Consider the following 11,566-nt stretch of genomic DNA (forward strand, 5'->3'; position numbering starts at 1 on the left):
TGATTTTGGAGCCTTGTCTCAGCACTTTGTTTTTTTCTCTGTACCTCATAAGCCTCTATGTATGAAGAGTAAGTCAGAAAAATAATAAATTCAAGGTTTGACATCATAAACGACTTGTTTACCTTATCTGATTGTCTCTTTCACTCGCATACGCACCCACACGCACACACATGCACAAGAAGAATAATAACCATCTAGAGTATTATTGTATTGCACGCATTTGTTTTCCATGAAAACCACCTGTGTGAGTGAACGCACGTCCAACCCCCCCTACCCAATCCACCATTTGTTCTGAGCAGTCTCCAAGGTAACCCATCCTGGCATTTTTTTTGCCATGGCAACAAGCATCCTAGCTCACTGCTGCAGATCTCCAACAGTTTCCATAGAAACAATACTAGCTATGCTTCAATCCTCCCTGTAAAGGCATTTCATGAACATTGTAAATGTCGTGAAAAATCTGATGCGTTTACAAATGCAGCAACAAGGAGAGACCATCGTGACTGGCAAATGTCTTACCTGAACTGGTTTCACTCACAGATAGCTCTGCAGGTGCCGGACATTGCGTTTACTTTACGTCGGCAAGATTAAAATGTTAAAATAATTACATTTGTTTATATGACACCCTCTACATGATCTCCAATCATTTAATGTTGCCACAGTAACGGCTTCCAGTTGCCATGTAACAAAACCCACCTCTCCTCTCTGCGCCCACCGCGCATGCGCGCGACGGTCAGCTGGGCGCCGAGGAAGCAGCAACATGGCGGCGTCCGCTGCCACAGTGAAGTGTGCCTTGCGGAGAGCGATGGCCCCGTCGTTGGTGGTGATTTTGGGAGCTACCGGCACCGGCAAGTCCAAGCTGGCGATCGAGATCGGAAAACGGCTTCAGGGAGAAATAATCAGCGCCGACTCCATGCAGGTAGGACGACTGTTGACACGAGGAAATGCGCAGGGAGTCCTTGACATGGCAGCCATAGTGCTCGAGTAAAGCAGAAGAAAACATCTGCTGTTCATCCAGATGGACGCAGATCCGAATACAAGCTAGCAGACTGTCATCTAACTCGTCCAGTCATGTTGAATGTGGAGTTTGTGTTCAGCTAGATGTCCCGGCGCAGGACAGCAGGCGTTAGCAGACGCGCAGGTCAAAATGTGAAACTGAGAGTAAATATGCATCACAGTCCGACCTCTCCTCCACCATTAAGAGTTGAAGGTCTGCACTGACTCGTAGCCAGCACTAAGCCTCACCTCAGATATACTGGGACAGAAGAGGAGACCGCGTTTATCGCGTCTGATCCACATCACCTTCTGTGTGCACGGCCTGTAGGACCCTGCAGGGGCCCAGCAGCTGGACAACAGCATAAACATCCTGTTAAATAACATGCATACACACAGGAAAGAGAGAGGATAAGGCAGGATCAAACGACTTCTGTCTGCTTATGTATGCCAGCTGTATGTGTCCCTTGTCTTCTGCCCTCCTATCTCATATCGCTCGGATGTGGTGAAGACTTCTGCCTCATTTTAACACCTTGACAACAGCAGACGGGGCTCTGTTGGTGGATGACAACAAGCATGCTTTATTAAAGAATAGTGGAGGGAATAAAGTGTAAACCATTTAAATTACATTACTGCAAAACCATGCAAGTGAGTCCAGTGAAATCCTGTTAACAAGTAACAGTAATAAGAGGAAAGAAGAAAACGTGAACTTGAAACTGCACTGTCACAGCAGCAAAATCAAGCACAATACAGCATGCATATTTGAAGTACGGTACTCTTTATGAACATCTACTGTCGACAATAGACGCATGCAAAATAAAGATGAAAGGTACTATATAAACAATACAGAAGTAATAACTACAAAGTGTATTAATAAGCAAATAATAGCTAATAAAGTGTGCAAGTGAATTGCAATAAATAACTGAATATAAAAATGAGACTTGTATGAATGGGATATGGCAGTAAATGTGTCGTGTGTCTGCAGATAACAGTGTTAGCAGCATGAAATACAGCTGTTGCAGAGTCAAATATTCCAGATATTTGAGAGAGACTGTGGGCAGAATTAAGTGCATGTGCTGGAAATCTTGGCAACTTCAAAATAACTGGCCCCTCGCCTGCAGGATGAATGCGATAGCGATCATGAAAGATTCTGTTTGGCACACGATAACTTTTTTAGTTGTAGTTAAAAGGTTATGTTGTAACATGTGCGTGGCAATGCTGCTCTGGGCTAATTAAAGCAAGATAACAGTGACTGGAGATCAGTCAGGAGTTAATATATCCTGTAACGCTGACATTTACATGAATATATGTCTTTTATTGCTATTCCTGTCACAGTATAAATAACCATATTCAACAGGAAATAGTTGAAGGTGTGTTTGATAAACAGTAAGATCTTAGAGATGCACTGTGTGTGTGTGTGTGTGTGTGTGTGTGTGTGTGTGTGTGTGTGTGTGTGTGTCACAGCCGCGACATTTAAAAAACTCTCAGGCTCGCCTCCTCTCGCTCTCTCTCTGTCGGCCCCGCCCTCGCTTGTGGTTCTCAGGCTCCCGTTGCCACCAGCAACCAGAGGGCGCGCACACAAAAGAAAAGGTTGGGCACAGGTTTGAGTCTGGGTCACGACAGAGCGCAGCGTGGACGCACACAGCAACTCATCCAAATCTGCCAGTGTCCGGCGGCGAGCCCTCGGACAGCGCGATCACAGGACGCAATCACATCGTTTTCACTCGTTCATCACCTTTCTCCTGTTTCAGCGCCAGCTCTCTTCCCCCTCCTTTCCTGCCTCATTGTCCTTGAGAGTGTGTGTCCCAGCAGGGAGCGCCTCTTCTAGCAGTCACCTGGTACCGCTTAAACTGGGTTACGCTAATAACATTTCAGCCCAGAATATCTCAGCGACCAGCAGCCCTGGTGGAGAGAAACAGTGGCCTAGTTACGGCATGGCAGCCCCAGCCTATCTCCACCCATCTCCACAATCCCTGGCCTTGTTGCTACCCTCCCGTTGGCGTGTGTGACGGCGAGGGAAAGCGAGAGGGAGACATGCAGACATGGAGTGAGCGGGAGAGAGACTACTTATGTGAGAATGAGGCTGTGTGTAGGCTGGAGCTGGCCTGTGTTGTCTTTGGGATAGGAAACAGTCTGGTCTTGTTTGGGAGAAAGCAGCATTGTGCTGAGCTGGTGCATATTCAGCGCCGTGCTACGCCGGCCCAGCAGCTGATAGTGAATGGGCACGCTGTGGCCACTGGGAAGTGCCTATTGTCCCGGGGAGAATTGGTTCCCACACTCCCTAACACTCCTATTGTGTTATTATCGCCCCCCCCCCCTCCTGCCCGTGGCCCCCGCCCCCATCCCACAGTTCATTGGACATGCAGGGGGATATTATTCACTCATTAAATGAACATGCTATCTATGGCACACACACAAGCGCTCGGCTGTACTGTCAGCGAACGAGGCACTGCCAAATAGCGTAAAACCGTGGTTCCCAAAGTGGGGGTCCAGGGACCAGCAGGAGTCCCTGTCACTGTTCTCCCACTCCCTAGATGCTGGAATTATGGGAAAATGTCTGAGTGTGTAAGGCTTCACATACAGCCCTCATATCTATACTACTACTAGTACTAATCCAGCACTGAATTAGGAGTTTAGCACTATTTGCTTTGGTAAATTTAACTTGACTCTTTAAATCACCTTTTCTTGTACTTGTAAATCTTCAAAATAGATAGATTTTCCCATTTCCTTTGTATATTTTGCTGTTTACACTGCATTAGTCTTTACCTATCATGCACATAGCATTAAAGAGATCTTTAGAGGCTTAAACAGGTCTGTTTGAAATCATCTGAAAGCTTCAGAGATCTCAGTTTGAGCTCTTTGTGACCCGCGCTATAGCTTGGAAAGTCTGTATCCGTGGGCTACTTTGGAGAAATATTTTAAATGAGTATCTGCAGTATGTAATGTGGACGTGTTTCTCGACATCAAAGCATGTGTCAGGCCATTGTCCGCAGTGTTTCGCCGTGGGCTAGAGTGTGTGTAAAAGTTGAGTGGATGAATGGGGGGATGTGGGAATCTTTAAAGTTGGAGAGCTTTTACAGCCAAAGTGGACAACTTGAGAAATGTATTTGAGTATATACTGTATATATGCTGTATAACTATACCGTGTACAGGTCATGAGTTCCTGTTGCACTGATTGCTTGATATGCGCAAGTTGCAGGGTTTAATTGGTTGAGTCAGGCTTTTGATGAGCTGTAATGGATTGACATTCGTTAATCAAGTGTCACCTCGGAGGAGAGGATGATTTATCCAGGCACTGCCCACTGACAACGCTTTGCAAGGCATTATTGGTAATAAGAAACATTTGACATGGACACTGACAGTAAGCTGATAGAGTGAGTGCACTTCAGAGGTGATTCATGTGAGGCGTGCTCAGACTGAAACATTAGACCAGTTTACTCGGAGCTGTGATCATCGTTCAAACGCTGCTGCATGCAACAGTGAAACATGCTGTGGAGTTCCCTGTTTCACTCTTCATATTAAGGATTTTGGCAGCTGCTGGGCCGCTGCCAGTGTGCAGACTGTCCTTGTTTTTACTCATTGTCTTGTCTGTCATTTCTCGCACATTGTGACTACTACTTATACCACTTACTGCTGTGTGATTTGAAGGATCTGGAAAAGGCCATTTTAATGTCTTTGCACGCTTTAACTGAGGACGAGAAGCAGCAGATACTTCATAATACGGTACAATGCAGTTCTTACAGTGCTGATTAAATATGTATTGGGATTCTTTGTGTTGCAAAGTTTTTGGTTTGCTTTATGTCCAACCTGCAGTCTAGTCTTAGATAATTCAGTTTTCCCAGAACACTTGAACACACCAGCAAGAAAGGTTTTTTTTCAAAAAAACAGTCTGTGCTTGGAGCTGCTGTGCAACCTTTATTGAACAATTTAATAGTGGAATGGATGGAAACCAGCTGCTGGCTTGAAGGAACTGAAGGAAGTGAATCTCAATTGATCATTCGTAACGTAAAGCCTTGATGATTTTTGTGCATGAGCGAATTTCTCATGCTTAGTCACAGCCACCAGTTCAATGCATTAACTGGCAACACACTGTGATCACAAAATAACTTTTCATGCAGGGTGTAAAAAGGATGTGTGTTCGAGTTTGTGTGTGGGCGTGGCTGTGGGGTGTCACGCTAAAGGGCCGTCAGAGGTCCTGAGGGGCAATTTAACAGGTCATGCACATGACTTCAGTTTGTGGGACTATTGGAAGTATTGGTGGCTGGTGACCCTTTGCTTTAGGGGTGTATGAGAGAAGGAGCTGCCGTATTCTATAAAAGACAAAATGAGCGGTGAGAATTGTGACAAAGAAGGCAATTTGTCAGGCCTGTGGTTTTGTGTTGGATGTGAGAAATGGGCCCGAACAGCAGGAAAGCTGTCATGTGTCACCTTGGCCCTTATAGTCCCATAAAAGTGGAGAGAAGGAGGTCTTTCTTAGTAAAAACACCCCGGGCTCATTTGCCTTAAAGTCGTAAATTTGTTAATGCGACGGTCATGTTGCCGGCTGATTTGACCGTAGTGAGGGGCGTTCATTCATTCAAAGGTTATGCTTGTTATTGGCCTGGAGGTTTTTACACACATACGCGCGCATTCACCAACACCAACTGCTTATCTACGCATTAAACACATCCTACGCTCAAAAACTGCATAGCAATGTGTTATATCCCTCTAATTCGCTCGCAGTCATCCCTGCTCCTCCTCTCTCTCTCTCTCTCCCTCCCTCCCCCCTCCCGCTGTCTCTCTATCTGTCTGGTGTGGCTATGACCTGTCTGGGCTTTGACGTATCTGTTTGTATTGTAACTGAGGCGATGCTGCCTCCCACATCCGATTTATGATGCATCTTTTTAAGTAATTTAAGCCTGTGTAGGGGCGAGCCAAAAAAGAGAGCTGATTAACTCTTATTTCTGTTGTGTGTGTGTGTGTGTATGTGCATGCGTGCGTGTGTGCGTATGTGTGTGTAAATCGCAGTCTGCGGGTGTGGTGATGCGGTCACCGCTACAGTAAAGCAGCGAGGGAGAGGAGGATGGCAGGATGGAGGAGGAGGAAGAGGAGGAGGGGAGGAACAACGGCATGAATGATTTATTAGTCTGGCATTACTGGGCCATTCCCCACAGAGAGAGGAGAGGAAGATGGAGGGATAAATTGTTGAAGGATGCTGCCTTGAGGGAGAAGGGGTAAAACAAGAGAAAAGAGGCACATAGGTATTCTGTCGTAAGCATATTGGAGGAAAGCATTGAGAGAGAAGGATAGAAATAAAGCAATGCAGCTCACAGTGTGGTGTGTAGGCCACGTCCACGGGTCAGACTAAGGACGGGTTGTACAGCCTTCCTCTCTGGAGCAGAACTGACTGATTACAATGGATCCTGCTCTTGTTTTGATCAAAGCCTTCAACATTTTGGCATTTTTATCTCAGTAAATCTTCTTTCCTTAAGGCTATTTAGGGTTGTTTTTGAGAAAAAAAGCAATTGAAATGTAATTTAGATCATCATGAGATCATCAAAATTTACTAATGGAATAAAAATTGTAGCATATCAGGCCTTTGCTGAGGAACTGGCTTTTATTATTGAATATAGATTGTCTCCTCCGGTATTCTTCTGTGTGTGAGATAATGTGTGGAGACTTGTGTGTTAGCCTGCATCGACACGCCAGCGTTTAAAATGGCAATATTGTGCGCTGAACTCAATCTGCTCCAGTGTGAGGCTTTGCTTGTTACGTGAACTTTGACCCGTGAGTTGACCAATAGCAAGCTGGCTGTTTGCGCATGTTTCCTGTCTTTGTGCTAAGCTAACCGATGACGAATGAGCGTATTTTTAAAAAAATGGTGAGCTATTGCTTCCAACGGAGCGGAATAGAAAACTGTATGTGGACCAGTGACGTTTTGCTGATGCACTGTCTGTTCAGTTAGGTCAGTATCTGGGTGTGCATCCCATAAAAAGTGCACATAAAATACAGCTAATGGTCATCTCTGGCTAGAAAGCAACACTTTGCAAGTATGTTAATGAAATACTAATACTGGCAACCCGAAACGCTGATCTGACACTCCTCTGAAAGGTCTGCTTTATCCCCCTTTATCCTCTTTTGGCTGTTTCTGAATCTTATTTTATGTCTCAATGAGTGTTTGTTCTCTGCGTCTCTTTCTTGTTTCCTCGCCCTCTCTCGCTCTCCCTCTTGCCCTCTTTCTTTCATTTGGCCATGCTCCCCCCTTATTTATGTGGCAGAGGAACAGCTGTCTCGTGCAGGGCGTAAGGTTGGCCAGGCAGGCAGGCTGCAGGCTCTGCAGAGCTCGAACACTGAGCTCATTGTCTCACACACACACACACACACACACACACACACATTCTTCCCTTACTCGCGCACAAGCCACATGGTCCCATCCATTTAAAAGCGAGACAGGAAAGAGTAGGCAGCTGTATCCACGTAGCCGAGATTCCATTAAAGTATATCAGTGTGAATTATGACGTTTGGAATTAGAAAAGCTGAATGTGGCAAGCACATATCTGAATTTCCTCGGCTGTTTCCCAGAAAACGCTCCTTACACTCCTTACCATAGTTTTTTCTTCATTGATAAAGGAATTGCACAACACATTAACACTGCAGCATTTACGGAAAACAAATCAGTTCATTAGACCGTTTCTTTGCAGTGTGGGGTTTGCTTTAAATTATCTGTCCGCCTCCTAGAAATGTCATGCATGCTGGCATTTCCATGTATATGCTGACCCTTAATATAAAACTGCTATGTGCATTTTCTCGTCTGGCCCTCCGATGGCATGAAATATGACCGGCTGAAACCAAAGAGGAGCAACTCGCTCAGCTCTAATCCATTCTTGCTCCACCTTTTGTCATCCGTTTGTCTCGTAATAAGATTACTCCCTCCAACCCAGATGATACCAACGTTTCAAGTTTAATATCTTGCATTATTTGAGGTGTGCTTAAAAAAAATCCCTGGCTGCTACTTGCTCCATCCTCCTCTTTTTATTGTGACATCTTCTTTCAGTTTCCTGCAGTAGACGTGTAAACATGATTAGCTATGTTGATTTTTATCTTTGATTCCTTTATGACTCTGAGCTCGAACATCGCCGCAATTTGTAGCTCATTTCCACTGCCTCGTCTGGAAGTCTTCATTTCTTTCTCATTTTCTCTCTCATTTGCAGCTCCCCCTCAAAGCATTTTTCTCTTCATATCTTCCACTCTAGTGGCTCTTTTCATTTTTCTGCTTTACACTCCGGTCTTCCTCTGCCCGCTTTTACTCTCGGGTCCCCTTGTCCTCGTTAAGGCGAAATTAAAATCATCGCAGTCTGTTTTCGCTCACTCGAGAACGCCTAAATGTACATCGAGGAGTGGTTACATAAGGATTAGCTGTGTTCTCTCAGTGGCAGGTAAGAATGAGCAGAATGAGAGGGATTGTGAGGGGGAGGACAGATGGAAGAGACGGAACTTAAGCGCTGGAGAGGAAGAAAGGCGAGTTTTGGGAGAACCAGGGATGGAAATGAAAGAGTGGAAAATAATCATAATAATAATGATAAACCTTCATAAAAAACTTAGCTTAATAAAATTTATTAGAACGCATTTTTCTGGAAAATGCTGTAAATCTTCTTGTATGGAAAAAGAACTTCCTTTCAATCTTGGCCCTTGAAACAGTAGTTAACAAAATCTCACCATATGGTCCATTTAGTAGCTGTTAGCTATCAATCACATCACATGATCTTCCTCTGCAGATGGAACTATTTTCTTTCTACCGCTCAGAGGAGAGATTCGCTCTTGTGGCAGCGCGGGATGTAAACATTAATGACGTCCTCCTCAGCTGAGCTGTAACGTTAGCTGGCAGTATCGGTTGGCGGTGTCAGATCTAGAGTTAGGTGAGTGGTTGCATGCTTCCTCCTGCACAGTGATACGGTTGGCAGGTGCGGTTTGGTAAAGAGAAAATAGTTCCTACGTGAAACTGCTCACAGCAAGGTCTGTGGATTAACCTAACCGGCCCATGAATTCTGGAGAGAGACACTGCTGGGTTTTTTTAGGTTTATTTTTTTGGCATGTTGAGCAACACAAGCCGAGCGCCATCCAGTTCCAAGGCAGACACCTGTGCAGCCAATATCTCCAGAACATGGCGACTCACACAAAAACAAGCTAGAACAATAAGTAGCACTACGGGTAAGAGAGGGGAAAAAAACGTATTTGTGATTTTGGGATGAACCGTCCCTTTAAAGGGCTCAGAAAGGAGAAAAAGAGAGCTTTTGTCTTTTCATCCCGTGGGGAACAAAAGTCACGTGACCCTTACTAAGTGTCTGCGCAAATCACTCGTTTTTATGCACACACCGACCTGATGCCAACCTATATCTTTGAGCATCTCTCACCATCGTTCTGCCATCCATCTGCTACCTATCCGTTTGTCTTCACTCCGTACAATCTGCCTAAGACTGTGTGTGTGTGTGTGTGTGTGTGTGTGTGTGTGTGTGTGTGTGTGTGTGTGTGTGTGTGTGTGTGTGTGATTGAGTGTGAGAGAGAGCGAGGCAAAGGAGGGGTGGTGGTGGTGGTGGATAATGTGTGCAGATTTGTCAGGGAGCATCCTGTTCTCTGTAACAAGTACACAGCGCTCTTCTGTCTCCTCTTCTGTCTCCATCTCCTTTTCTCTCTCCTCCAACGCTCTTTTTCTTTCCAAAAAAAACCCCTTCAAACCTTCACCCTCCTTCACTCGCTCTCCGTCTCCTTCATCTATCTGTCCATCCATCCATGCATCCACCCCTCCCTCGGCTGACAGTGGTGCCGTGCAGAGAAGCTGTGAATAATTTATCAGGCTGAGTTGTTCTGTCCTGCCCTGCTCCCCACTTTTTGCCTTGCTGCGGTGCTGAAGAACATTTGGTGAAGTGCACGCAACCCGCACACGCACTTTCGCCAAGGATATGACCAACATCCTGCACCCCTGCTTCGATCTCCCCGTGCATGTGTATGTCCGTAGCGTTGTTGCACGGAGAGATTTAGAGTGCTGGAAAATGCTTTTCTAACAAAGTTAGGAGGCATTCAGGGTGTCGGCACACCTGCACTACATATTCTTCCCAAACGGGGGAACAAAAGTTAAGACAACATTAAACTGTCTGACAAAGATTACGCAAAATTATGTTGAAAGACATTTCACACAAACGTTTTGCCACTTTCTGGCCCAAATGAATAGAGTAAAACTTGCACTGTTGATATAAAAAAGTGCAACTGAAAATGAGAAGAAAGACAAAGGAGAATAAAAGTATGATAACTTTCATTCAGAGGGCAAAATAATCATTGTTGCACAGCCAATATTCAGTTTACACCCTTACTCTGTGAAACAATTGTATTTTTTTTTTAGCGGTCGCTAGCTTAATTAGCTAACATTGGCTAGCTAGTTGAAATACTGTCTCCGGCTGATTTTTTAATGTTTTCAGGTAATTTGTTTTAAAGCGGGAACCCTTTAAAGGGGTCTTACACACGTTCTTGATGGCTACATGTGAAACATGACGCTAGCAAAGACCGAGGCTAAAGCTACACTTTTCTGACCAAAAGTCAGCATCCTCGATAGTCGAAAGAAACAGCTTTGTTTTTGTACTGCAGTGCAGAGCGAGGTGGTCCTAATATGAGAAGTATGATGACATTTTTGTTCACACATAACTGTGTTTGGCTGCTTAGCTCACATCATATTTTTATCACTATCAAAGAAAAACAAAGCTTTTAATGCGAGGACGTGTTTGCCAAGCATAATCCTGTCTCATTAATATTGTTTGGGGTACACAATGGACTGATCATAATGTAGCATTAGCTACTTATGTGCTAACTCTTGGTCTTGGAAGTATTGTCTTTCATTACTTTAAGCTAGTAGTAAGTAAGTAAGCTAGTTAGAATGCCATGCTAATGATTGCAGCTTAGTTTAGAGCAGATAAACCCACTGCTAAATCAATTCATTACACTTTTGCACTTGTGTTTGCTTGCTCAGCTGTGATTGGACAGTCAGGGTTTGGGGGGAGGGGTTACCCTGTCAATTCCTATCACACTCATGACACTTCTAGGTTGCAAGGAGGGGCGCTGTCAAATTGTAACCCCCTTATACCGGCATCTGTGAGAAGAAAGAGACTCTAGTGTCTGTTACTGACCCTCCCGGCTCTCATCTTTCCTCTGCTGCCCACTTCACCACATCCCAGCTGACTTAACTTCACATCGTTTCTACTGAGAGAAATGCCAGTCTGAAAAGTAAAACACAGTAACTTACAATGCATCGTGTGTCTCATTTCATCACGGAGGCAAAAATAAGTTCAAGAGTCGACTTCCTTCATCCGCTCTTTCACATTGCGAAATAATACTTGCGTGTTCATTTGGGCTTCAGTCCCAACAGCCAGCTGAGTGCTTATGATTAAAGGCTGTATTTTCCCACTCTGGATCACTGAACAATAGAGCACTTCACCAACCTTTTTTTAAACTCAAATCAAGGATGCCTACTGGTCAGATTGTTTGGGTTAGAAGTTTTTCCACTCAAAAGGGTTTTCATAAAGTTTTCCTGGCAATTTCAGGATGATTCACT

At 44.7% G+C, this 11,566-nt stretch overlaps 1 protein-coding gene across 2 annotated transcripts in view; it reads left to right on the top strand.

Annotated features, from left to right (window-relative positions):
- The first annotated feature begins 742 nt into the window (after positions 1-742).
- trit1 (tRNA isopentenyltransferase 1) overlaps positions 743-11,566 on the top strand; it is a 30,872-nt gene continuing 20,048 nt past the window's right edge. Inside the window, exon 1 of one of the 2 annotated variants that reach the window (XM_041955618.1) lies at positions 743-916. In XM_041955618.1, the coding sequence (XP_041811552.1) occupies positions 758-916 (159 nt within the window). In that variant the 5' untranslated portion in view covers positions 743-757. The remainder of the gene's footprint in view (positions 917-11,566) is intronic. The other variant, XM_041955616.1, reaches the window with a different exon arrangement.

This window comes from Chelmon rostratus, chromosome 16 (genome assembly GCF_017976325.1).
Source record: "Chelmon rostratus isolate fCheRos1 chromosome 16, fCheRos1.pri, whole genome shotgun sequence".
NCBI lineage: Eukaryota > Metazoa > Chordata > Actinopteri > Chaetodontiformes > Chaetodontidae > Chelmon > Chelmon rostratus.